At 47.6% G+C, this 24,949-nt stretch overlaps 3 protein-coding genes across 4 annotated transcripts in view; 1 reads left to right on the top strand and 2 right to left on the bottom strand.

The window, feature by feature from the left end:
- hid1a (HID1 domain containing a) overlaps window positions 1-15,622 on the bottom strand; it is a 38,724-nt gene extending 23,102 nt beyond the window's left edge. Inside the window, exons 1-7 of the mRNA XM_036941865.1 lie at window positions 15,463-15,622; window positions 14,245-14,394; window positions 6,892-7,062; window positions 4,881-4,994; window positions 2,030-2,136; window positions 417-533; window positions 111-321 (exon numbers count right to left, since the gene is read on the bottom strand). Of these exons, the coding sequence (XP_036797760.1) occupies window positions 111-321; window positions 417-533; window positions 2,030-2,136; window positions 4,881-4,994; window positions 6,892-7,062; window positions 14,245-14,394; window positions 15,463-15,528 (936 nt within the window). The 5' untranslated portion in view covers window positions 15,529-15,622. The remainder of the gene's footprint in view (window positions 1-110; window positions 322-416; window positions 534-2,029; window positions 2,137-4,880; window positions 4,995-6,891; window positions 7,063-14,244; window positions 14,395-15,462) is intronic.
- A 351-nt stretch (window positions 15,623-15,973) lies between these two features.
- Window positions 15,974-17,937, top strand: LOC110517310. 2 transcript variants are annotated; one of them, XM_021595432.2, is made up of 3 exons: window positions 15,974-16,328; window positions 16,975-17,095; window positions 17,402-17,937. In XM_021595432.2, coding segments are annotated over exons 1-3 (378 nt in total). In that variant the 5' UTR covers window positions 15,974-16,326; the 3' UTR covers window positions 17,657-17,937. The 2 variants fall into 2 exon arrangements, with proteins under 2 accessions (XP_021451107.1, XP_036797759.1); XM_036941864.1 differs by having other exon boundaries at window positions 15,980-16,875.
- Window positions 17,800-24,949, bottom strand: part of LOC118938099 — a 52,445-nt gene continuing 45,295 nt past the window's right edge. The window contains exons 2-3 of the mRNA XM_036939776.1: window positions 19,218-19,401; window positions 17,800-19,163 (exon numbers count right to left, since the gene is read on the bottom strand). Of these exons, the coding sequence (XP_036795671.1) occupies window positions 17,834-19,163; window positions 19,218-19,401 (1,514 nt within the window). The 3' untranslated portion in view covers window positions 17,800-17,833. The remainder of the gene's footprint in view (window positions 19,164-19,217; window positions 19,402-24,949) is intronic.

The raw sequence follows: 24,949 nt of genomic DNA, 5'->3' as shown, positions 1-24,949 counted from the left end.
GAATGTTAACACAATGTATGTTGAATTAAATGTGAGAGACACACAGACAGAGAGACACACACACACACACAGCATCACTCTCCCCCTGTACAGAAGGGTCCAGGCCTTACATCCTGGTCCTCCATGCTGGAGGGAGAGGGGGGTCGGTGGGCCAGCCCTCCTCCATCGTGCTCCAGGGTGACGATGAGGATCTGCACGGCTTGCTCCACCAGCTGCTCCCGGTAGTCGGAGAAGAGCAGGTGATTGTAAGGGATGCCATAGCCCACCGGGTCGTAGGCACACACCACGTTTACCAGGGAGGTGAAGAGAGGCAGGGCATGCCTGAGGTAGGTGGACGGAGGGAAATAATCACTTGTGTCAGTTATTGTTAGGGGGAAATTATGTGGTGTGTGTGTGTGTGTGTGTGTGCACCTCACCTGTTTTCTGTGGAGCAGAAGAAGCTGACCCAGGGGTTGAGGATGGTGTTGTCTGAGGAGGGAGGGAGGTACATGGCCTCAGAGAAACAGGTTAGCAGCAGCCTCAGCAGCTCCGTCCTGAGTGGTGAAAATCATACATAGAGAGAGGTTCACTGTGGGGGAGAGAGAGAGATAGTGGGGGTAGAGAGAGAGAGAGAGAGAGAGAGAGAGAGAGAGAGCGCAACACAATTTGACCCAACCAAATCATGAGAAAACAAAAAGATAATTACTTGACACATTGGGAAGAATTTACAAAAAAACAGAGTAAACTTGAATGCTATTTGGCCCTACACAGAAAGTACACAGTGGCAGGTGACTGGCCCAAAATTAAGCAATTCTTTGACTATGTACAGACTCAGTGAGCATTGTCTTGCTATTGAGAAAGACAGCCGAAGGCAGACATGGCTCTCAAGAGAAGACAGGCTATGTGCACACTGCCCACAAAATGAGGTGGAAACTGAGCTGCACTTCCTAAAATCCTGTCAAATTTATGACCATATTAGAGACACACATTTCCCTCAGATTACACAGACCCACAAAGAATTCATAAACAAATCAATTTTGATAAACTCCCATATCTATTGGGTGAAATACCACAGTGTGTTATCACAGCAGCAAGATTTGTGACATGTTGCCTTAAGAAAATGTCAACTAGTGAAGAACAAACATCATTGTCATTACAACCTATATTTATGTTTATTTATTTTCCCTTTTGTACTTTAACTATTTGCACATCATTACAACACTGTATATAGACATAATATGACATTTGTAAAGTCTTTATTCTTTTTGGAACTTTGTGAGTGTAATGTTTACTGTATATTTCTTATTGTTTATTTCATTTTGGTTTATTATCTATTTCACTTGGTTTCCCATGCCAATAAATCCCATAAATTGAATTGAAATTGAATTGAAGGGGGGGGGGGGGGGAGAGAGAGAGAGTGGGGGTAGAGCGAGAGAGTGGGGGTAGAGCAAGAGATAGAGAGAGAGAGTGGGGGTAGAGAGAGCGAGTGGGGATAGAGAGAGAGGGAGAGAGTAAGAGATGGTGGGGGTAGAGGGAGAGAGAGAGATAGTGGGGTAGAGAGAGAGAGAGAGAGTAAGAGATGGTGGGGGTAGAGCGAGAGAGTGGGGGTAGAGCGAGAGAGAGAGAGAGAGAGTGGGGGTAGAGAGAGAGAGAGAGAGTAAGAGATGGTGGGGGTAGAGCGAGAGAGTGGGGGTAGAGCGAGAGAGAGAGAGAGAGTGGGGGTAGAGAGAGAGTAAGAGATGGTGGGGGTAGAGCGAGAGAGTGGGGGTAGAGAGAGAGAGAGAGAGAGAGAGAGAGAGAGAGTGGGGGTAGAGAGAGAGAGAGAGAGTAAGAGATGGTGGGGGTAGAGCAAGAGAGTGGGGGTAGAGCGAGAGAGAGAGAGAGAGAGAGTGGGGGTAGAGAGAGAGAGTGAGAGAGTAAGAGATGGTGGGGGTAGAGGGAGAGAGAGAGAGATAGTGGGGGTAGAGAGAGAGAGAGAGAGAGAGAGAGAGAGTGAGAGAGGGGGGATAGAAAGACGATCATCAGAACTGTGATCATCACTGTGACTCACCTGTTGAGGTCGTGGATGTAGTTGAGTGGGGGGGACTGGGCGAACCCCACCCCTGCCTCCCAGATATACTCACAGCTGTCTATGGTCTGCATGTCCTCCACAGAGTCCTGTAGGATGGTGACATCATCATGGGACCATCAATCCCAATAACTACTGGGAGAGAGCTACTACTGCTCCGTACACCATCACATCACTGTTCAGTCATCTAAAGCAATGAATACATCATATGAAGCTAACAACGAGTCAGTGCACAATTTCACAGAGAGACCTAAGGTGCTATGGTGCCGTGTGGTTCAGGTGGTAGAGCATGGTGCCATGTGGTTCAGTTGGTAGAGCACGGTGCTGTGTGGTTCAGTTGGTAGAGCACAGTGCTGTGTGGTTCAGTTGGTAGAGCACGGTGCTGTGTGGTTCAGTTGGTAGAGCACGGTGCCATGTGGTTCAGTTGGTAGAGCACGGTGCTGTGTGGTTCAGTTGGTAGAGCACGGTGCTGTGTGGTTCAGTTGGTAGAGCACGGTGCTGTGTGGTTCAGTTGGTAGAGCATGGTGCCATGTGGTTCAGTTGGTAGAGCACGGTGCCATGTGGTTCAGTTGGTAGAGCACGGTGCTGTGTGGTTCAGTTGGTAGAGCATGGTGTGGTGTGGTTCAGTTGGTAGAGCATGGTGCCATGTGGTTCAGGTGGTAGAGCACAGTGCTGTGTGGCTCAGTTGGTAGAGCACGGTGCTGTGTGGTTCAGTTGGTAGAGCACGGTGCTGTGTGGTTCAGTTGGTAGAGCACGGTGCCATGTGGTTCAGTTGGTAGAGCACGGTGCTGTGTGGCTCAGTTGGTAGAGCACGGTGCTGTGTGGTTCAGGTGGTAGAGCACGGTGCCATGTGGTTCAGTTGGTAGAGCACGGTGCTGTGTGGCTCAGTTGGTAGAGCACGGTGCTGTGTGGCTCAGTTGGTAGAGCACGGTGCTGTGTGGTTCAGTTGGTAGAGCACGGTGCTGTGTGGTTCAGGTGGTAGAGCACGGTGCTGTGTGGTTCAGTTGGTAGAGCACGGTGCTGTGTGGTTCAGGTGGTAGAGCACGGTGCTGTGTGGTTCAGTTGGTAGAGCACGGTGCTGTGTGGCTCAGTTGGTAGAGCACGGTGCTGTGTGGCTCAGTTGGTAGAGCACGGTGCTGTGTGGTTCAGTTGGTAGAGCATGGTGCTGTGTGGCTCAGTTGGTAGAGCACGGTGCTGTGTGGTTCGGTTGGTAGCGCACGGTGCTGTGTGGCTAAGTTGGTAGAGCATGGTGCTGTGTGGTTCAGTTGGTAGAGCACGGTGCCTTGTGGCTCAGTTGGTAGAGCACGGTGCCTTGTGGCTCAGGTGGTAGAGCACGGTGCTGTGTGACTCAGTTGCCGCCCACCTCCTCCAGGACTGCTTTGCAGAAGAAATGCCAGACAGTGTAGAGACGCGAGAAATTGAACTTCAGTGAGTTCGCCCCATTAGTTTGCACAATATAGATCAGCGATTTTTCTGTGATCGAATCAACATTATATCAGCCCATTGTCAATGCAGCAAACCGATACAAATCTAACTTTGCAAGATTGAGTATGTGATTTTATTGTAGGCAGAGCCTGAGCGCAACGGAGAGTAGAATTCTATTGGCAGCCCACCAGCGGTCTTTCAACCACCCGCGAGCGAATGCGCTTTTCAGATCAGTTCAGATCAGAGCCGCGCTTGTGTGCACGTTTCTTTATATTCTTTCATTCATTTTATTTCGTAAAGTGGTTATTTGCAATTTACAGTCACCTTGGCGCATGGTGTTACAGAAAATACAAATTATAAATTAATGTTAAGCCCTTCATAATGTAAAAACGTTTTTTTAAAGTTTCATGCAATGTAGGTCTGTATTGAACACCACCTACAGGCTACTGTAGGCTGTATCATATAAATCAAAAGCTATTTCCATGTGATGTTATGGGATTTGCTCCATTAAAACGGTAAGGGTACAGCCTATTGGCTACCGTCTAAAACTGTAAGGGTACAGCCTATTGGCTACCGTCTAAAACTGTAAGGGTACAGCCTATTGGCTACCGTCTAAAACTGTAAGGGTACAGCCTATTGGCTACCGTCTACAACTGTAAGGGTACAGCCTATTGGCTACCGTCTACAACTGTAAGGGCACAGCCTATTGGTTACTGTTTAAAACTGTAAGGGAACAGCCTATTGGTTACTGTCTAAAACTGTAAGGGTACAGCCTATTGGCTACCGTCTAAAACTGTAAGGGTACAGCCTATTGGCTACCGTCTACAACTGTGAGGGTACAGCCTATTGGCTACCGTCTACAACTGTAAGGGTACAGCCTATTGGCTACCGTCTACAACTGTAAGGGCACAGCGTATTGGTTACTGTTTAAAACTGTAAGGGTACAGGCTTAATGTTCACTGTAAACTGAGCTGACAAGGTACAAATCTGTCGTTCTGCCCCTGAACAGGCAGTTAACCCACTGTTCCTAGGCCGTCATTGAAAATAAGAATTTGTTCTTAACTGACTTGCCTAGTTAAATAAAGGTAAAATAAAAAAATAAAAACGCGAGCGGGAAGTTGCACAAAATTCTCCCAAGGTTCAAGTTTTCACTCACAAGACAAACATTTTTCTCAGCGCCCCACTTCAAGACCTCTTTACTGAGGAATGTGGTTGTTTTTTATCATTGTGTTTTGTGTTTTTGTGTTTTCTTGGTGTATTTCCTATGCTGCTGTGATTGGGTAATTGTTGTGTAATTGTTAAGCTGCAGGGCTCCCTTGCAAAAGAGACCTTGGTCTCAATGGGACTCCCTGCTAAAATAAAGGTTCAATCAAAATGAATAAGCACTGGATCCGATGAGAGTACTCACAGGTCCTCTCCGGTGGCTGTTCACAGTGAAGTCAGGACAGAAGAGCAGGTCGGCCATGGCCAGGAGCAGAGACTCAGCCAGTGGACGAGCTCCATCATCATCCATCTCATCTGTCTGTGAAGGAGGACAGGGGACAGGAGGATGGAGTGGACAGGAGGATGGGGTGGACAAGAGGATGGAGGGGACAGGAGGATGGGGGACAGGAGAATGGAGGGGACAGGAGGATGGAGTGGACAGGAGGATGGAGGGGACAGGAGAATAGAGTGGACAGGAGGATGGAGGGGACAGGAGGATGGGGGACAGGAGAATGGAGGGGACAGGAGGATGGAGTGGACAGGAGGATGGGGGCACAGGAGGATGGAGTGGACAGGAGGATGGGAGGGACAGGAGGATGGGGTGGACAGGAGGATGGAGTGGACAGGAGGATGGAGTGGACAGGAGGATGGGGTGGACAGGAGGATGGAGGGGACAGGAGGATGGGGGGCAGGAGGATGGGAGGGACAGGAGGATGAGAGGGTGGGGGGCAGGAGAATGGGGGGACAGGAGGATGGGAGTGTGGGGGACAGGAGCGTGGGAGACAGGAGGATGGGAGGGACAGGAGGATGAGAGGGTGGGGGGCAGGAGGATGGGAGCGTGGGGGGGGACAGGAGGATGGGAGGGACAGGAGGATGAGAGGGTGGGAGGCAGGAGGATGAGGTGACAGGAGGATGAGAGGGTGGGGGGCAGGAGGATGAGGGGACAACATTAAACCACTCTACACTTTGTTACCCTCTATAGCGAACAGAAACATCTTCGGTAACAGCACTGACAATGACTTTCATTTTCATGTTATTTTCATTCTGATGAAAAGTAAACCCAGAAACTTCGGAATGAGTTGTTTGCCAAAGCATCCTGACATTTCTGATTGTCTAATGAGGAACTAGAGTTGTACTGAACTTTTAGGAGTCTAGTTCCTCTTATCTTCCCATGTAGGAAGAAACAAATGTAAGAGAGGTAGAATATGCACCTGGGAGATGTGTTCTTCTCTCAGCATCATGATGTATTTCTGTGTTGTGTTCATTAGGCAGCTGATGGAAGAACTGCCAGGGACTACCTACACTTGTCCAATAAGAAATGGTTGTGTGCTCAAATGACGACACAACCATGGTGTACTGTGGGTGAAACATTACCATCTACTGGAATGAGGAAACTAATTAGTCAAATGAATGAAGTATTTCATTTGTTTTGTTGTCAATCGAAGCCAATTTCCTCCCACATATCCACCAGTCTCACTTGGCTGCAGTGCAGGGACTACAGACATCTAAGACTCATTCATGTTGAGATGACACATTAACAGGACTGGTATTTTTTACTAACATCTTCCATGAAGCGTTTGTAAAATGGAACAGTGGGTAGAGTCTGTCTAGCCTGGTCCCAGATCTGAGACCAGGCTAGTATCTGTGGAATATGGGACAACACACTGGTGCTTGCAGCAGCTACAGTATGTGGGTGTTTGCTGCAATAAGAGGTTAGCCTACACTGATCTGCAGCCATAGGGATTATCATTTCAAATCTCACTGCGGGCAACATTTTCATAGTGCAAAAGCACTGCGCAAATGAAATCACGCCGCCCGATTGTAATAAGGGTTTACGGTCATTTGAGCCAGTTTACTACAGCAGGAACATAATCCTGCAGCAACAGGAAATGTGATTTATTATGTGGATCATAATTAATGGACATGTTTGTAAGGGTTGATATAATTTTCATAAGGGAAAATCAAGTCAGAAATTTGCAAAGCCTTTTTAAACCACAAATACACTAAAAATAAAACATTTACTGCATTGCAAAAAAGTTATTCTGCAACAGGGTGATCAAATTAAGATCTTACATCTGTGCTGTAAGTGTTTCTCAAACCCTAGCCAAATCTACACACAGTATACTCCTATGTTTTACTCCCACACACCCACCGCCCACTCCCCACAGCTCTTCCAGCACCAGGCACAGTGGACCAGAAGAGGTCCCTACACTCACCACAGCTCTTCCAGCACCAGGCACCGTGGACCAGAAGAAGCCCCTCCAGTCTTGGTCCTCAAAGATGTAGGGGAGGATGCGGGTCAGCATACGACTACAGTTCAGAACAATCTGTTTCTCCTTCTCCGAGGGGCATCCTGACTCTGCTGCCTGCACCAGCTTCTCTACGGCCTGGGGGAGAGATGGCCTTGGTGTTATAAATACAGCCTGGGGGAGAGATGGCCTTGGTGTTATAAATACGACCTGGGGGAGAGATGGCCTGGGGGAGAGATGGCCTTGGTGTTATAAATACGACCTGGTGGAGAGATGGCCTGGTGGAGAGATATGGCCTGGGGGAGAGATGGCCTGGGGGAGAGATATGACCTGGGGGAAAGATATGGCCTGGGGGAGAGATGGCCTGGTGGAGAGATATGGCCTGGGGGAGAGATATGACCTGGAGGAGAGATATGGCCTGGAGGAGAGATGGCCTGGTGGAGAGATATGGCCTTGGGGAGCGATGGCCTGGTGGAGAGATATGGCCTGGGGGAGAGATGGCCTGGTGGAGAGAAATGGCCTGGGGGAGAGATGGCCTTGGTGTTATAAATATGGCCTGGGGGAGAGATGGCCTGGGGGAGAGATATGGCCTGGGGGAGAGATGGCCTGGTGGAGAGATATGGCCTGGGGGAGAGATGGCCTTGGTGTTATAAATACGGCCTGGGGGAGTGATGGCCTGGTGGAGAGATGGCCTTGGTGTTATAAATACAGCCTGGGGGAGAGATGGCCTGGAGGAGAGATGGCCATGGTGTTATAAATACAGCCTGGGGGAGAGGTGGCCTTAGGGAGAGATGGCCTGGTGGAGAGATGGCCTGGTGGAGAGATATGGCCTGGGGGAGAGATGGCCTGGGGGAGAGATATGGCCTGGGGGAAAGATGGCCTTGGTGTTATAAATACGGTCTGGGGGAGAGATGGCCTGGTGGAGAGATATGGCCTTGGGGAGCGATGGCCTGGTGGAGAGATATGGCCTGGGGGACAGATGGCCTGGTGGAGAGATATGGCCTGGGGGAGAGATGGCCTTGGTGTTATAGATATGGCCTGGGGGAGAGATGGCCTGGTGGAGAGATAAGGCCTGGGGGAGAGATGGCCTTAGTGTTATAAATACGACCTGGGGGAGAGATGGCCTGCTGGAGAGATATGGCCTGGGGGAGAGATGGCCTTGGTGTTATAAATATGACCTGGGGGAGAGATGGCCTGGTGGAGAGATATGGCCTGGGGGAGAGATGGCCTTGGTGTTATAAATACGACCTGGGGGAGAGATGGCCTGCTGGAGAGATATGGCCTTGGGGATAGATGGCCTTGGTATTATAAATACGACCTGGGGGAGAGATGGCCTGGTGGAGAGATATGGCCTGGGGGAGAGATGGCCTGGTGGAGAGATATGGCCTGGGGGAGAGATGGCCTTGGTGTTATAAATACGGCATGGGGGAGTGATGGCCTGGGGGAGAGATATGGCCTGGGGGATTGGTCATTTTCTGGTAGTACCTCTCTGTTCCACTCTGTTTTCTTTCATGCTGTGCCTACAGAACACAGCCATGATGTTACAGAACACAGCCATGATGTTACAGAACACTGCCATGATGTTACAGAACACAGCCATGATGTTACAGAACACTGCCATGATGTTACAGAACACAGCCATGATGTTACAGAATACAGCCATGATGTTACAGAACACTGCTATGATGTTACAGAACACTGACATGATGTTACAGAACACTGACATGATGTTACAGAACACAGACATTATACAATGGGTGGGTCTAATCCTGAATGCTGATTGGTTAAAACCGCATTCTAGCCGGTGTCTATTCCACAAGTTACTACCGGCTAAATCTGACGTTAAAATGCCTATTTACTCTGTTCTATCTGACTGTGCAATCCACTGTCTCATCAGCCCAGCCAAGCAATGTATCTCCTTGATCTCTACTATAAAAAGCATCTAGAAGTTATCTCACATTTCTTTAAGACTAACATTTAGTTTTCAACAGTGTAGATTTGTATAAACCTTGTTGTCTGTCTGACATTTGAAACATTGTTTCTTTATTCAAATTCGATCTCCAGTTGTCCCACTGTAATGAACGTGTCGGGAGTCGGGACGAGACAGACAGGCAGGCAACGTTTCTCAGCCAGTCAAAATCATGAATCAGCATCATTTTTATAGATATATACAAAGAAATGGCAATTGAAAACAGGTCAAACAAAATGAAGTGCAGCTAGTTTGCAGTCCTTCCAGCTTTAGTTTGATGTGATTGTGTTAGCTGTGTTGTTGGCTCACTCCTCTGAACAACAGTGTCATGACGAGTGAGCACATTTTCTATGCCAGGTGAAATTGCGCATCATTAGCTTATTGCTATGGATGTTTCCAATTAAATGTCACTAGAAAACAGCTTAAACAAATGCAAATGCAGCTACTTTGCTGTTATTCTGGCTGCACTTTTTGATGTGACTATAAGTTAGCCGTAGTTGGCTAGCTAGCGAGCAAGAGATAAGAACGTTGCCAGCCAGTGTGTCCTGTTCCATTAGAGAGCCCCCCAGCACCAACAGTCTGTCATGTTCCATTAGAGAGCCCCCAACACCAACAGTCTGTCATGTTCCATTAGAGAGCCCACCAGTCCCCAACAGTCTGTCATGTTCCATTAGAGAGCCCCCCAGTCCCCAACAGTCTGTCCTGTTCCATTAGAGAGCCCCCCCCCAGTCCCCAACAGTCTGTCATGTTCCATTAGAGAGCCCCCCAGTCCCCAACAGTCTGTCATGTTCCATTAGAGAGCCCCCCAGCCCCAACAGTCTGTCATGTTCCATTAGAGAGCCCCCCCAGTCCCCAACAGTCTGTCATGTTCTATTAGAGAGCCCCCCAGTCCCCAACAGTCTGTCATGTTCCATTAGAGAGCCCCCCAGCCCCAACAGTCTGTCATGTTCCATTAGAGAGCCCCCCCAGTCCCCAACAGTCTGTCATGTTCCATTAGAGAGCCCCCCCAGTCCCCAACAGTCTGTCATGTTCTATTAGAGAGCCCCCCAGCCCCAACAGTCTGTCATGTTCCATTAGAGAGCCCCCCCAGTCCCCAACAGTCTGTCATGTTCCATTAGAGAGCCCCCCAGTCCCCAACAGTCTGTCATGTTCCATTAGAGAGCCCCCAACACCAACAGTCTGTCATGTTCCATTAGAGAGCCCCCCAGCCCCAACAGTCTGTCATGTTCCATTAGAGAGCCCCCCCAGTCCCCAACAGTCTGTCATGTTCCATTAGAGAGCCCCCCCAGTCCCCAACAGTCTGTCATGTTCTATTAGAGAGCCCCCCAGCACCAACAGTAGGTCTGTTTTGTTTCTGATAGTTCCATTAGAGAGCCCCCCAGCCCCAACAGTCTGTCCTGTTCCATTAGAGAGCCCCCCAGCACCAACAGTAGGTGTGTTTTGTTTCTGATAGTTCCATTAGAGAGCCCCCCAGCCCCAACAGTCTGTCCTGTTCCATTAGAGAGCCCCCCAGCCCCAACAGTAGGTCTGTTTTGTTTCTGATAGTTCCATTAGAGAGCCCCCCAGCCCCAACAGTCTGTCCTGTTCTATTAGAGAGCCCCCCAGCACCAACAGTAGGTCTGTTTTGTTTCTGATAGTTCCATTAGAGAGCCCCCCAGCCCCAACAGTAGGTCTGTTTTGTTTATGATAGTTCCATTAGAGAGCCCCCCAGCCCCAACAGTCTGTCCTGTTCCATTAGAGAGCCCCCCAGCCCCAACAGTAGGTCTGTTTTGTTTCTGATAGTTCCATTAGAGAGCCCCCCAGCCCCAACAGTCTGTCCTGTTCCATTAGAGAGCCCCCCAGCCCCAACAGTAGGTCTGTTTTGTTTCTGATAGTTCCATTAGAGAGCCCCCCAGCCCCAACAGTCTGTCCTGTTCCATTAGAGAGCCCCCCAGCCCCAACAGTCTGTCCTGTTCCATTAGAGAGCCCCCCAGCACCAACAGTAGGTCTGTTTTGTTTCTGATAGTTCCATTAGAGAGTCCCCCAGCCCCAACAGTCTGTCATGTTCCATTAGAGAGCCCCCCAGCCCCAACAGTCTGTCCTGTTCCATTAGAGAGCCCCCCAGCACCAACAGTAGGTCTGTTTTGTTTCTGATAGTTCCATTAGAGAGCCCCCCAGCCCCAACAGTCTGTCCTGTTCCATTAGAGAGCCCCCAGCCCCAACAGTAGGTCTGTTTTGTTTCTGATAGTTCCATTAGAGAGCCCCCCAGCCCCAACAGTCTGTCCTGTTCCATTAGAGAGCCCCCAGCCCCAACAGTAGGTCTGTTTTGTTTCTGATAGTTCCATTAGAGAGCCCCCCAGCCCCAACAGTCTGTCATGTTCTATTAGAGAGCCCCCCAGCACCAACAGTCTGTCCTGTTCCATTAGAGAGCCCCCCAGCCCCAACAGTCTGTCCTGTTCCATTAGAGAGCCCCCAGCCCCAACAGTAGGTCTGTTTTGTTTCTGATAGTTCCATTAGAGAGCCCCCCAGCCCCAACAGTAGGTCTGTTTTGTTTCTGATAGTTCCATTAGAGAGCCCCCCAGCACCAACAGTCTGTCATGTTCTATTAGAGAGCCCCCCAGCACCAACAGTAGGTCTGTTTTGTTTCTGATAGTTCCATTAGAGAGCCCCCCAGCCCCAACAGTCTGTCCTGTTCCATTAGAGAGCCCCCCAGCCCCAACAGTCTGTCCTGTTCCATTAGAGAGCCCCCCAGCCCCAACAGTCTGTCCTGTTCCATTAGAGAGCCCCCCAGTCCCCAACAGTAGGTCTGTTTTGTTTCTGATAGTTCCATTAGAGAGCCCCCCAGCCCCAACAGTCTGTCATGTTCTATTAGAGAGCCCCCCAGCACCAACAGTAGGTCTGTTTTGTTTCTGATAGTTCCATTAGAGAGCCCCCCAGCCCCAACAGTCTGTCCTGTTCCATTAGAGAGCCCCCCAGCCCCAACAGTAGGTCTGTTTTGTTTCTGATAGTTTCATTAGAGAGCCCCCCAGCCCCAACAGTCTGTCCTGTTCCATTAGAGAGCCCCCCAGCCCCAACAGTCTGTCCTGTTCCATTAGAGAGCCCCCCCAGCCCCAACAGTAGGTCTGTTTTGTTTCTGATAGTTCTATTAGAGAGCCCCCCAGCCCCAACAGTCTGTCCTGTTCCATTAGAGAGCCCCCCAGCCCCAACAGTCTGTCCTGTTCCATTAGAGAGCCCCCAGCCCCAACAGTAGGTCTGTTTTGTTTCTGATAGTTCCATTAGAGAGCCCCCAGCCCCAACAGTAGGTCTGTTTTGTTTCTGATAGTTCTATTAGAGAGCCCCCCAGCCCCAACAGTCTGTCCTGTTCCATTAGAGAGCCCCCCAGCCCCAACAGTCTGTCCTGTTCCATTAGAGAGCCCCCAGCCCCAACAGTCTGTCTGTATTGTTTCTGATAGTTCCATTAGAGAGCCCCCCAGCCCCAACAGTAGGTCTGTTTTGTTTCTGATAGTTCCATTAGAGAGCCCCCCAGCCCCAACAGTCTGTCCTGTTCCATTAGAGAGCCCCCCAGCCCCAACAGTAGGTCTGTTTTGTTTCTGATAGTTCCATTAGAGAGCCCCCCAGCCCCAACAGTCTGTCCTGTTCCATTAGAGAGCCCCCCAGCCCCACCAGTCTGTCCTGTTCCATTAGAGAGCCCCCAGCCCCAACAGTAGGTCTGTTTTGTTTCTGATAGTTCCATTAGAGAGCCCCCAGCCCCAACAGTCTGTCCTGTTCCATTAGAGAGCCCCCAGCCCCAACAGTAGGTCTGTTTTGTTTCTGATAGTTCCATTAGAGAGCCCCCCAGCCCCAACAGTCTGTCCTGTTCCATTAGAGAGCCCCCAGCCCCAACAGTAGGTCTGTTTTGTTTCTGATAGTTCCATTAGAGAGCCCCCCAGCCCCAACAGTCTGTCATGTTCTATTAGAGAGCCCCCCAGCACCAACAGTAGGTCTGTTTTGTTTCTGATAGTTCCATTAGAGAGCCCCCCAGCCCCAACAGTCTGTCCTGTTCCATTAGAGAGCCCCCCAGCCCCAACAGTAGGTCTGTTTTGTTTCTGATAGTTCCATTAGAGAGCCCCCCAGCCCCAACAGTAGGTCTGTTTTGTTTCTGATAGTTCCATTAGAGAGCCCCCCAGCCCCAACAGTCTGTCCTGTTCCATTAGAGAGCCCCCAGCCCCAACAGTAGGTCTGTTTTGTTTCTGATAGTTCCATTAGAGAGCCCCCCAGCCCCAACAGTCTGTCCTGTTCCATTAGAGAGCCCCCAGCCCCAACAGTAGGTCTGTTTTGTTTCTGATAGTTCCATTAGAGAGCCCCCCAGCCCCAACAGTCTGTCCTGTTCCATTAGAGAGCCCCCAGCACCAACAGTAGGTCTGTTTTGTTTCTGATAGTTCCATTAGAGAGCCCCCCAGCCCCAACAGTCTGTCCTGTTCCATTAGAGAGCCCCCAGCCCCAACAGTAGGTCTGTTTTGTTTCTGATAGTTCCATTAGAGAGCCCCCCAGCCCCAACAGTCTGTCCTGTTCCATTAGAGAGCCCCCCAGCCCCAACAGTAGGTCTGTTTTGTTTCTGATAGTTCCATTAGAGAGCCCCCCAGCCCCAACAGTAGGTCTGTTTTGTTTCTGATAGTTTCATTAGAGAGCCCCCCAGCCCCAACAGTCTGTCCTGTTCCATTAGAGAGCCCCCCAGCCCCAACAGTCTGTCCTGTTCCATTAGAGAGCCCCCAGCCCCAACAGTAGGTCTGTTTTGTTTCTGATAGTTCCATTAGAGAGCCCCCCAGCCCCAACAGTCTGTCCTGTTCCATTAGAGAGCCCCCAGCCCCAACAGTAGGTGTGTTTTGATTCTGATAGTTCCATTAGAGAGCCCCCCAGCCCCAACAGTCTGTCCTGTTCCATTAGAGAGCCCCCAGCCCCAACAGTAGGTCTGTTTTGTTTCTGATAGGCAGTTTATAAAGGAAGCAGCGAGTCAGAGACGGGAAGGGAGGACGCCTTGCTTCTTTCCTGCATCCAGGAGCAGCGGGCCCTGACTCCCTGACAGACACCTCTGCCAGTCAGCCAGCTACTCAATAAAAGCTGTTTCAGAACAATATCTCTGTGGAATGCATTGGATGTTAGTACAGCTTGCATCCAGTACCTAAAATAAATGTGTTTAGTCTTAGAGTGCAGTATCTAACAGTTTTTTGTCGGTTTCCCAGACAGATTAAACCTAGTCCAGTTCTAAAAAACATTCTCAGTGGAGAATCTCTATTGAAAGATGTTTTCAGTCCATGAGTATAGGCTTAATCTGTGTCTGAGAAACCCAGTGCAGTTCCTCTTCCATAACATCCTCCTCATCATCATCCTTCTACCTTATAGCAGAGGGTTGCCAGATTGGAGGGAGACTCCTCCCGAACAGCTCGGATCTCTGCGGCTGGCACCAGGGCAAACACATCCTGCACAGTGGTGGCAGTGTCAGCCCAGAACTGGTCCCAGAAGGCATCGTCTGTGGCCTCCACTGGCTGTGGAAAATGCATGTATCTGCTTTTAGACTACATTTCCCACCACCCATTGGGCTCGTCTAGGCTTGCTCCAATCTGACTAATGATAACCTATTACATTGGGTGTAAAAACAGCATGTATAACAGTGTCATAGAAAGCAATAGGGTAATGTAATATAATGAATATCAAATCACACAACAAATGCATTCAGAATCAACAAATATATCAGATTGGAGCAAGAGGGCTAGAATAATAGAAATAAACATATCATGAGAATAATGTCACCTCATTCTAATAACTAGGTTTCATGTCAACACAAGTTAGCAGATGGGGCAACATAACAACCTATCTCTTCCTAATTGCTGTTAGTCTATACAACAACAGGAAATATGAGCTGCTCTAATCTCTGCACATAACAGTACACCTGCCACATCTGTGTGCGGTGGGAGAAAGGACCCCTACGTCATTTGACCATCGAATAAGATATGCGTTACCGGTGATCTATAAGAATCCAAATAAATAAAAAAAACATTTTAAACAACAAGTAGTCTACTTGGCTAAAAACTATGCTGCCTGTTTCTCATGTCGTCGATGATAAGGTCTGCAGAAGGGCGTTATGATCATGCAGACAGTGAATAGACACTGACTATTAAACAGCGGGGTGTTTGGATATGGTAAAGGTTTATGAGCCCACTTTTCATATAACACAGAAACCTAATGCGAAATAGAAACACGCCGGAATAACAATAGGACAGGATAAATCATATGAGAGTTTTAAAACAGTAGCGTGTCACTGCTATCATTGCGGGGGATTTGATTATAACCTAACAAAACGCATGATCAAATACGCCAAGCATTTCATGACGTGCGGGACAATATTTTTTTTAAAGAAATATCTCAATATAGACCTATGCATTAAACATCGACGGACTATATGCAGACCCTATCTTTTGTTTTCCAATAGAGCTCTTATCCTTCCTAGTGATATACAACCAGCTATAGCGCTCTTTCTGTGATCGCTATTTATACTCAAATATTTTCCTATTTCTCAGCGTTGGCCTATAATAAATATTTCAAAGGTACCCAACCTGTGTTTTGGTTGTCAGCTGTATCACTGCTTTCCTGAAGTTCAGTTTAGAATCGGTGTTACCCATTTTGATATTCCTTTATATACTACAGCGTTGTTGATGCCGTGAATCCCTACTAATCTTGTTCACCTCTTTCCTCCGCTTGAGTCACTCGCGGAGGCGTTTTTACGTCACTGGTTGGCTAGCCTTTTACACCCGGCTCTAAACTTCCGGGTTCTTCAAGAGTACAATAATCACTATGCCTATCATAAGGTCAAATGTAATACATATTATACAGGGAACCCTTGTACCTGGTATAATATCATAATATTTTAGGGTTATCTCTTTAAAAATATATTAATGGCCTGCAATTTACAATACAATCGGGGTTTTATTCTATACAATCACTTTGATTGAAATCACTGTTATAATATTGATATAATTGGTTACAATATGCATAAATGTAACAATAAGATATTGTAAATTGTATCGATAATTGTATGAGTGTCTGTACTGGCTGTAGACGGTACCGGAAACAGCGACACCATGTGGTATCTCCTGTCAACGTTCTGTCTGTACTGCGCAGTCGCGGTGTCATGTAAACAGCAGAGGTTCGTGAGCTAGCTAACCAGCTACATAGATGTTAGGGCGTTGATACCGGCGATATTGTTCAAATGTAGCTTTCAATCAATATATTTGTCTTTCTTTACCACACATCGCATTGTCTAGCAGGATAATCTGACCTGTGAGACCCTTATCGACACCGAGGATACCTCCTTTTGTTGTTTTGATCAGTGATTCGAGAAGGCTAACGTTACGGTAGCTAGCAAGTTAACGTTAGACAGCATAGTTTGGGTTCTTGCAACGTTGAGCTTCAAAGCTCGAATGTAAGGGCGGGTTTCTTTCTCTTACATTGTTTACATTTTAGCTAACTTTAGATAGCTATCAACCTAACGTGACCGTCTTGCTAGCTTAGTTATAGTCTGTCAACTGTCGTTTTGCTAGCCATGATTTGACTTCGAAAACAGCAGGTATACCATTATGATATTATTGATTTGGTGCTTTGACTGTTTGGTCGTTTCTAGCTAAACAGCTTAGCTGGTAATACAGTAGTTAAAATGTCATGTTTGGGTGAGGTAGCCAAGTGTATGTCCCTTTGTTAGTTAGCTATATATTCGACACGCTGGTTTCATGGCACTTAAAATACCAACATTATGTATTTTAGCAGGCTTGTAACAACTGTGTGGGACACTCGCTAGATCGTTAATTAATTAGCTTGCTGGGCTGTAATCAACCTGTGAGTAGCCTAGGCCGAAAACGGACTGTGACAAACAACTTGTCACTGCAGCCTAACGTTATATTGCCCACGACACGTAACCAGCTGCAAGGCCTGTCATTAGGACAATACAATCAATACATGTTAACTGAAAACAGGTGAGTTCGTTGCATTATTTATCTGCATGCTACTTGCACCGTCGGGCATGTATATTGTATCTTAGATTCTAATGCGTTTGTCTTTCAATCCCTTATAAGGAAACGCCAGCGGAGTGGTGGGGAAGAGGAGAATGGCCAGCTGGTGCCTAAGGCCAAAAGGTCGAGCAGAGGAGCTAACCCCCTCTCTCCTGAGCTGGGACTGGATGCCTGGGACTCTGAGGTACGTACGAGCGCCAGTGACAAGAGACATTACATTGTCAACATTGTGTGAATCCCCCCAACAGTACATTGTCAGCTAGGGGTAACGGCAGCCTAGTGTCAGCCTACTCTTAGGCCTACCTTCCCTTCCTGTACTTTCACTAACAGTGCCATTGGGCCTACCGCTGTTACACTTTAGACGTGTTGTTAAAATGGTTAACCTACTGTGTGTGTTATTGTCAACAGGTCGTCAGACACTGAATGAGGAAACCATAGTCAGTCAGTAGTGTTTTTGCTAATGCTTGAATGCCACTATCTCCTCATCCAGTTGTCCAACAGTGAGAGCAGAGGGATTAGCAGTCCGGACCATGCGGTGGGGAGCAGCAGTAGTAGCCAGTGTGCTGTGGACAGCCTCAGTGGGGCCCAACCCTACGCCCCTGGCCCATGTAGTCCCCTCAGCTCGGCTCTCTCCTCAGAGCTAGCTGACCCCACTAACCTGGTCTCGTACCATCAAATCAACCGCATCCTACGAGAGGCCCACTTTGAGAGTCTGCAGTGCCGAGGCCACCCCAGAGATGCGTGATGATTTCCCCCCATTCCAGCCATGCCTCTGGGGCAGGAGAGGACCGACCACAACCTGGGCATGCCCGGAGCATTACATGGTGGATCACTCACTCAGCTCTACTACCCCTCTACATCTCCTGTTTCCATAACATCACAGCAGCTCTATGCTGTCTGCATATCGTTGGATGGAGACTAGCTAGTCCAGGCCTGCTTTATTATTGAAACTTGGCAATCCATTTAGAATGTAAAAAGAAACCTGTTCATATTGTTGGCAATAATAACTCTTTGATCCAATTGGGAATATCCTGACCTGTGACTCTTTTTTTGTTGTTCCAGACCAGTCTGGGTTACATGTTGCATAGTACCAGTCTGGGTTACATGTTGCATAGTACCAGTCTGGGTTATATGCTGCATAGTACCAGTCTGGGTTACATGCTGCATAGTACCAGTCTGGGTTATATGCTGCATAGTACCAGTCTGGGTTATATGCTGCATAGTACCAGTCTGGGTTACATGCTGCATAGTACCAGTCTGGGTTATATGCTGCATAGTACCAGTCTGGGTTATATGCTGCATAGTACCAGTCTGGGTTACATGCTGCATAGTACCAGTCTGGGTTATATGCTGCATAGTACCAGTCTGGGTTACATGCTGCATAGTACCAGTCTGGGTTATATGCTGCATAGTACCAGTCTGGGTTATATGCTGCATAGTACCAGTCTGGGTTACATGCTGCATAGTACCAGTCTGGGTTATATGCTGCATAGTACCAGTCTGGGTTATATGCTGCATAGTACCAGTCTGGGTTATATGCTGCATAGTACCAGTCTGGGTTATATGCTGCATAGTACCAGTCTGGGTTATATGCTGCATAGTACCAGTCTGGGTTATATGCTGCATAGTACCAGTCTGGGTTACATGCTGCATAGTACCAGTCTGGGTTATATGCTGCATAGTACCAGTCTGGGTTATATGCTGCATAGTACCAGTCTGGGTTATATGCTGCATAGTACCAGTCTGGGTTATATGCTGCATAGTACCAGTCTGGGTTATATGCTGCATAGTACCAGTCTGGGTTACATGCTGCATAGTACCAGTCTGGGTTATATGCTGCATAGTACCAGTCTGGGTTATATGCTGCATAGTACCAGTCTGGGTTATATGCTGCATAGTACCAGTCTGGGTTATATGCTGCATAGTACCAGTCTGGGTTATATGCTGCATAGTACCAGTCTGGGTTACATGTTGCATAGTACCAGTCTGGGTTATATGCTGCATAGTACCAGTCTGGGTTATATGCTGCATAGTACCAGTCTGGGTTATATGCTGCATAGTACCAGTCTGGGTTATATGCTGCATAGTACCAGTCTGGGTTATATGCTGCATAGTACCAGTCTGGGTTACATGTTGCATAGTACCAGTCTGGGTTATATGCTGCATAGTACCAGTCTGGGTTATATGCTGCATAGTACCAGTCTGGGTTACATGCTGCATAGTACCAGTCTGGGTTACATGCTGCATAGTACCAGTCTGGGTTATATGCTGCATAGTACCAGTCTGGGTTACATGCTGCATAGTACCAGTCTGGGTTTGTACCATGTTTGAGAGTGAAATTGGAGGGGCTGCAGGAACTTCGTGTCTGTACAGGGTTACTGGGGTTTGGTGTCTTTGTAGGGGTTGCTGGGGTTTTGGGTCTGTGTAGGGGTTCCTGGGGTTTAGGGTCTGTGTAGGGGTTACTGGGGTTTAGGGTTTGTGTAGGGGTTACTGGGGTTTAGGGTCTGTGTAGGAGTTACTGGGGTTTAGGGTCTGTGTAGGGGTTACTGGGGTTTAGGGTCTGTGTAGGGGTTACTGGGTTTGGGTAGTCATATACTGAATGAAATCTGCACTATGAAGGTTACGGTGTACTGTACGTGAATCAATAACTGTGAGGATTTGTTTGCTTCCGCACTTTACAGGGGGCTAACAATCACCTACTTTAACTATCCAGGGTTTTGTTTATTAGGTACCAAATGGACTGAAAAGGGGGAATGCCTGGACTTGTCCATAAAAATAATTTGTTTAAATTTTATTTCGCAATGTTTTACTACAGTGTGCCCTACTGAACAGGACCAAGGGTCATAAAAATAATTTGTTTAAATTTTATTTCACAATGTTTTACTACAGTGTTCCCTACTGAACAGGACCAAGGGTCATAGTGCAACTTAATCAGGAAAATGTTCACCTACACCAGTAACGAAGAAGGGACCTTGGATCTGACTGAGCTTGTATAAAAATGCACTGTAACCTCTGTTTTGTGACCTGTTTTTGGGGGAGCTTTGCACACGGCTTTACTACCCAAACACCTCTTATCAAGAAGACCTTCCCTCAGCCCGGACTTGTTAGCAGTGTGGTTGAAGCCACTGAAACTGGCCTAGCTGCAAAACAAACCCACTTGAATCCAGGTGGATGGTTGCTGTATGATTCAGTCTGAATCCAGCTGGATGGTTGCTGCATGATCCAGTCTGAATCCAGCTGGATGGTTGCTGTATGATCCAGTCTGAATCCAGCTGGATGGTTGCTGTATGATCCAGTCTGAATCCAGCTGGATGGTTGCTGTATGATCCAGTCTGAATCCAGCTGGATGGTTACTGTATGATCCAGTCTGAATCCAGCTGGATGGTTGCTGTATGATCCAGTCTGAATCCAGCTGGATGGTTGCTGTATGATCCAGCTGGATGGTTGCTGTATGATCCAGTCTGAATCCAGCTGGATGGTTGCTGTATGATCCAGTCTGAATCCAGCTGGATGGTTACTGTATGATCCAGTCTGAATCCAGCTGGATGGTTACTGTATGATCCAGTCTCTGTGAACATCCAGGTATTTAAAGCACCGACCATAAGGCTGTGTGTTTTCACAGGCCCCTTTCCCCCAAAGTTGGATTCGCTGTCCTCTTCGTGGGGGAGGAGCGCAACTGTCCCTCTTTAAGTCAAGACTAGGTTTAGTGTTATATCAGAAAATATGGTTTATTTTTATCATTATTTTTTGTATTAAGAATTTCTACATGACATCTTGCCTGCCATTGAAATTTTGGATTTGATTTAGTTTTTTTAATTCACCTACATTTGAAAATAAAGATGTTTTGAAACAGCTTTGTGTTGTATCTTTGTACCTTAGCCTGAATTTTCAATAGAGACGTGTCCCCTTTGACATTTAATTTTTTAATTTAACCTTTATTAAAATGTATAAAACAATGAGATACTTTAATGAGATATGACCTGTGTTAGGCTCTGCAGCCCAGCGTTAATGAGATATGACCTGTGTTAGGCTCTGCAGCCCAGCGTTAATGAGATATGACCTGTGTTAGGCTCTGCAGCCCAGCGTTAATGAGATATGACCTGTGTTAGGGTCTGCAGCCCAGCATTAATGAGATATGACCTGTGTTAGGCTCTGCAGCCCAGCGTTAATGAGATATGACCTGTGTTAGGGTCTGCAGCCCAGCATTAATGAGATATGACCTGTGTTAGGCTCTGCAGCCCAGCGTTAATGAGATATGACCTGTGTTAGGCTCTGCAGCCCAGCGTTAATGAGATATGACCTGTGTTAGGGTCTGCAGCCCAGCATTAATAAGATATGACCTGTGTTAGGCTCTGCAGCCCAGCGTTAATGAGATATGACCTGTGTTAGGCTCTGCAGCCCAGCGTTAATGAGATATGACCTGTGTTAGGCTCTGCAGCCCAGCGTTAATGAGATATGACCTGTGTTAGGCTCTGCAGCCCAGCGTTAATGAGATATGACCTGTGTTAGGGTCTGCAGCCCAGCATTAATGAGATATGACCTGTGTTAGGCTCTGCAGCCCAGCGTTAATGAGATATGACCTGTGTTAGGGTCTGCAGCCCAGCATTAATGAGATATGACCTGTGTTAGGCTCTGCAGCCCAGCGTTAATGAGATATGACCTGTGTTAGGCTCTGCAGCCCAGCGTTAATGAGATATGACCTGTGTTAGGGTCTGCAGCCCAGCATTAATAAGATATGACCTGTGTTAGGCTCTGCAGCCCAGCGTTAATGAGATATGACCTGTGTTAGGCTCTGCAGCCCAGCGTTAATGAGATATGACCTGTGTTAGGCTCTGCAGCCCAGCATTAATGAGATATGACCTGTGTTAGGCTCTGCAGCCCAGCGTTAATGAGATATGACCTGTGTTAGGCTCTGCAGCCCAGCGTTAATGAGATATGACCTGTGTTAGGCTCTGCAGCCCAGCGTTAATGAGATATGACCTGTGTTAGGCTCTGCAGCCCAGCGTTAATGAGATATGACCTGTGTTAGGGTCTGCAGCCCAGCATTAATGAGATATGACCTGTGTTAGGCTCTGCAGCCCAGCGTTAATGAGATATGACCTGTGTTAGGCTCTGCAGCCCAGCGTTAATGAGATATGACCTGTGTTAGGCTCTGCAGCCCAGCATTAATGAGATATGACCTGTGTTAGGCTCTGCAGCCCAGCGTTAATGAGATATGACCTGTGTTAGGCTCTGCAGCCCAGCGTTAATGAGATATGACCTGTGTTAGGCTCTGCAGCCCAGCGTTAATGAGATATGACCTGTGTTAGGCTCTGCAGCCCAGCATTAATGAGATATGACCTGTGTTAGGCTCTGCAGCCCAGCGTTAATGAGATATGACCTGTGTTAGGCTCTGCAGCCCAGCGTTAATGAGATATGACCTGTGTTAGGCTCTGCAGCCCAGCGTTAATGAGATATGACCTGTGTTAGGCTCTGCAGCCCAGCATTAATGAGATATGACCTGTGTTAAGCACTGCAGCCCAGCGTTAATGAGATATGACCTGTGTTAGGCTCTGCAGCCCAGCGTTAATAAGATATGACCTGTGTTAGGCTCTGCAGCCCAACGTTAATGAGATATGACCTGTGTTAGGCTCTGCAGCCCAGCGTTAATAAGATATGACCTGTGTTAGGCTCTGCAGCCCAGCGTTAATGAGATATGACCTGTGTTAGGCTCTGCAGCCCAGCGTTAATGAGATATGACCTGTGTTAGGCTCTGCAGCCCAGCGTTAATGAGATATGACCTGTGTTAAGCACTGCAGCCCAGCATTAATGAGATATGACCTGTGTTAAGCACTGCAGCCCAGCGTTAATGAGATATGACCTGTGTTAAGCACTGCAGCCCAGCGTTAATAAGATATGACCTGTGTTAGGCTCTGCAGCCCAGCGTTAATGAGATATGACCTGTGTTAGGCTCTGCAGCCCAGCGTTAATAAGATATGACCTGTGTTAGGCTCTGCAGCCCAGCGTTAATGAGATATGACCTGTGTTAGGCTCTGCAGCCCAGCGTTAATGAGATATGACCTGTGTTAGGCTCTGCAGCCCAGCGTTAATGAGATATGACCTGTGTTAGGGTCTGCAGCCCAGCGTTAATAAGATATGACCTGTGTTAGGCTCTGCAGCCCAGCGTTAATGAGATATGACCTGTGTTAAGCTCTGCAGCCCAGCGTTAATGAGATATGACCTGTGTTAGGCTCTGCAGCCCAGCGTTAATGAGATATGACCTGTGTTAGGCTCTGCAGCCCAGCGTTAATGAGATATGACCTGTGTTAAGCACTGCAGCCCAGCGTTAATGAGATATGACCTGTGTTAAGCACTGCAGCCCAGCGTTAATGAGATGTGACCTGTTAGAGGAATGGTGGTGAAAGATCCCTTTAATGAGATGTGACCTGTTAGAGGAATGGTGGTGAAAGATCCCTTTACTGAGATGTGACCTGTTAGAGGAATGGTGGTGAAAGATCCCTTTACTGAGATGTGACCTGTTAGAGGAATGGTGGTGAAAGATCCCTTTACTGAGATGTGACCTGTTAGAGGAATGGTGGTGAAAGATCCCTTTAATGAGATATGACCTGTTAGAGGAATGGTGGTGAAAGATCCCTTTAATGAGATGTGACCTGTTAGAGGAATGGTGGTGAAAGATCCCTTTAATGAGATGTAACCTGTTAGAGGAATGGTGGTGAAAGATCCCTTTAATGAGATGTGACCTGTTAGAGGAATGGTGGTGAAAGATCCCTTTAATGAGATGTGACCTGTTAGAGGAATGGTGGTGAAAGATCCCTTTAATGAGATGTGACCTGTTAGAGGAATGGTGGTGAAAGATCCCTTTAATGAGATGTGACCTGTTAGAGGAATGGTGGTGAAAGATCCCTTTAATGAGATGTGACCTGTTAGAGGAATGGTGGTGAAAGATCCCTTTAATGAGATGTGACCTGTTAGAGGAATGGTGGTGAAAGATCCCTTTAATGAGATGTGACCTGTTAGAGGAATGGTGGTGAAAGATCCCTTTAATGAGATGTGACCTGTTAGAGGAATGGTGGTGAAAGATCCCTTTAATGAGATGTGACCTGTTAGAGGAATGGTGGTGAAAGATCCCTTTAATGAGATGTGATCTGTTAGAGGAATGGTGGTGAAAGATCCCTTTAATGAGATGTGACCTGTGTTGGAGGAGGAGCGCTGAAAGATCCCTTTAATGAGATGTGATCTGTTAGAGGAATGGTGGTGAAAGATCCCTTTAATGAGATGTGACCTGTTAGAGGAATGGTGGTGAAAGATCCCTTTAATGAGATGTGACCTGTTAGAGGAATGGTGGTGAAAGATCCCTTTAATGAGATGTGACCTGTTAGAGGAATGGTGGTGAAAGATCCCTTTAATGAGATGTGACCTGTTAGAGGAATGGTGGTGAAAGATCCCTTTAATGAGATGTGACCTGTGTTGGAGGAGGAGCGCTGAAAGATCCCTTTAATGAGATGTGACCTGTGTTGGAGGAGGAGCGCTTAAAGATCCCTTTAATTAGTCCCATCATTGTCTTGTCTCAGACCCGTTTTAAACAGATGACATACATTAATGCATCCCACGTAACCAGGGCTACCTCCTACTGGAAGTCCTCAGTACCAGTGAGCGTGCCTAAAATGTCCTATGCTTCCCATGTCCTCATAAGGAAATGATGGATGTGTCAATGATAACCCATGATTAGTTATCTGTTGGGAGGACAGTTGGTGCCCTAGGATGTGTTCATTAGGGCATGCAACGTAAATCATTTTGCAACAGAAAATTTCCATTTCTTAACAGAAAAGTGCAGGTAGTCCCTGCTTAGGCCTCCTAGGCCATGCCTCTAACTCATTATCATGGCAAATTCTGCTAGAAAACAGACATAGGACTTCAAACGAGAGAGGCAAGTGTATCGGCCCTCTTTTTCAACACACAAGATGGCCTTGAGGAGAATTTAGTCCTGAGCGGGAAAGCTCATTTATCCTATAGGCCTGGGCAAACCGAAACAATATAT

Source organism: Oncorhynchus mykiss, chromosome 13 (genome assembly GCF_013265735.2).
Source record: "Oncorhynchus mykiss isolate Arlee chromosome 13, USDA_OmykA_1.1, whole genome shotgun sequence".
In the NCBI taxonomy this organism is placed as follows: Eukaryota; Metazoa; Chordata; class Actinopteri; order Salmoniformes; family Salmonidae; genus Oncorhynchus; species Oncorhynchus mykiss.
This window is presented reverse-complemented; position numbering and strand designations above follow the sequence as displayed.

Bases quoted from the DNA above. Each gene is read 5' to 3' on its own strand.
- LOC110517310 (XM_036941864.1), top strand. The intron at 17,096-17,401 runs GTACGTACGAGC...CTCCTCATCCAG, and splicing joins TGGATGCCTGGGACTCTGAG to TTGTCCAACAGTGAGAGCAG.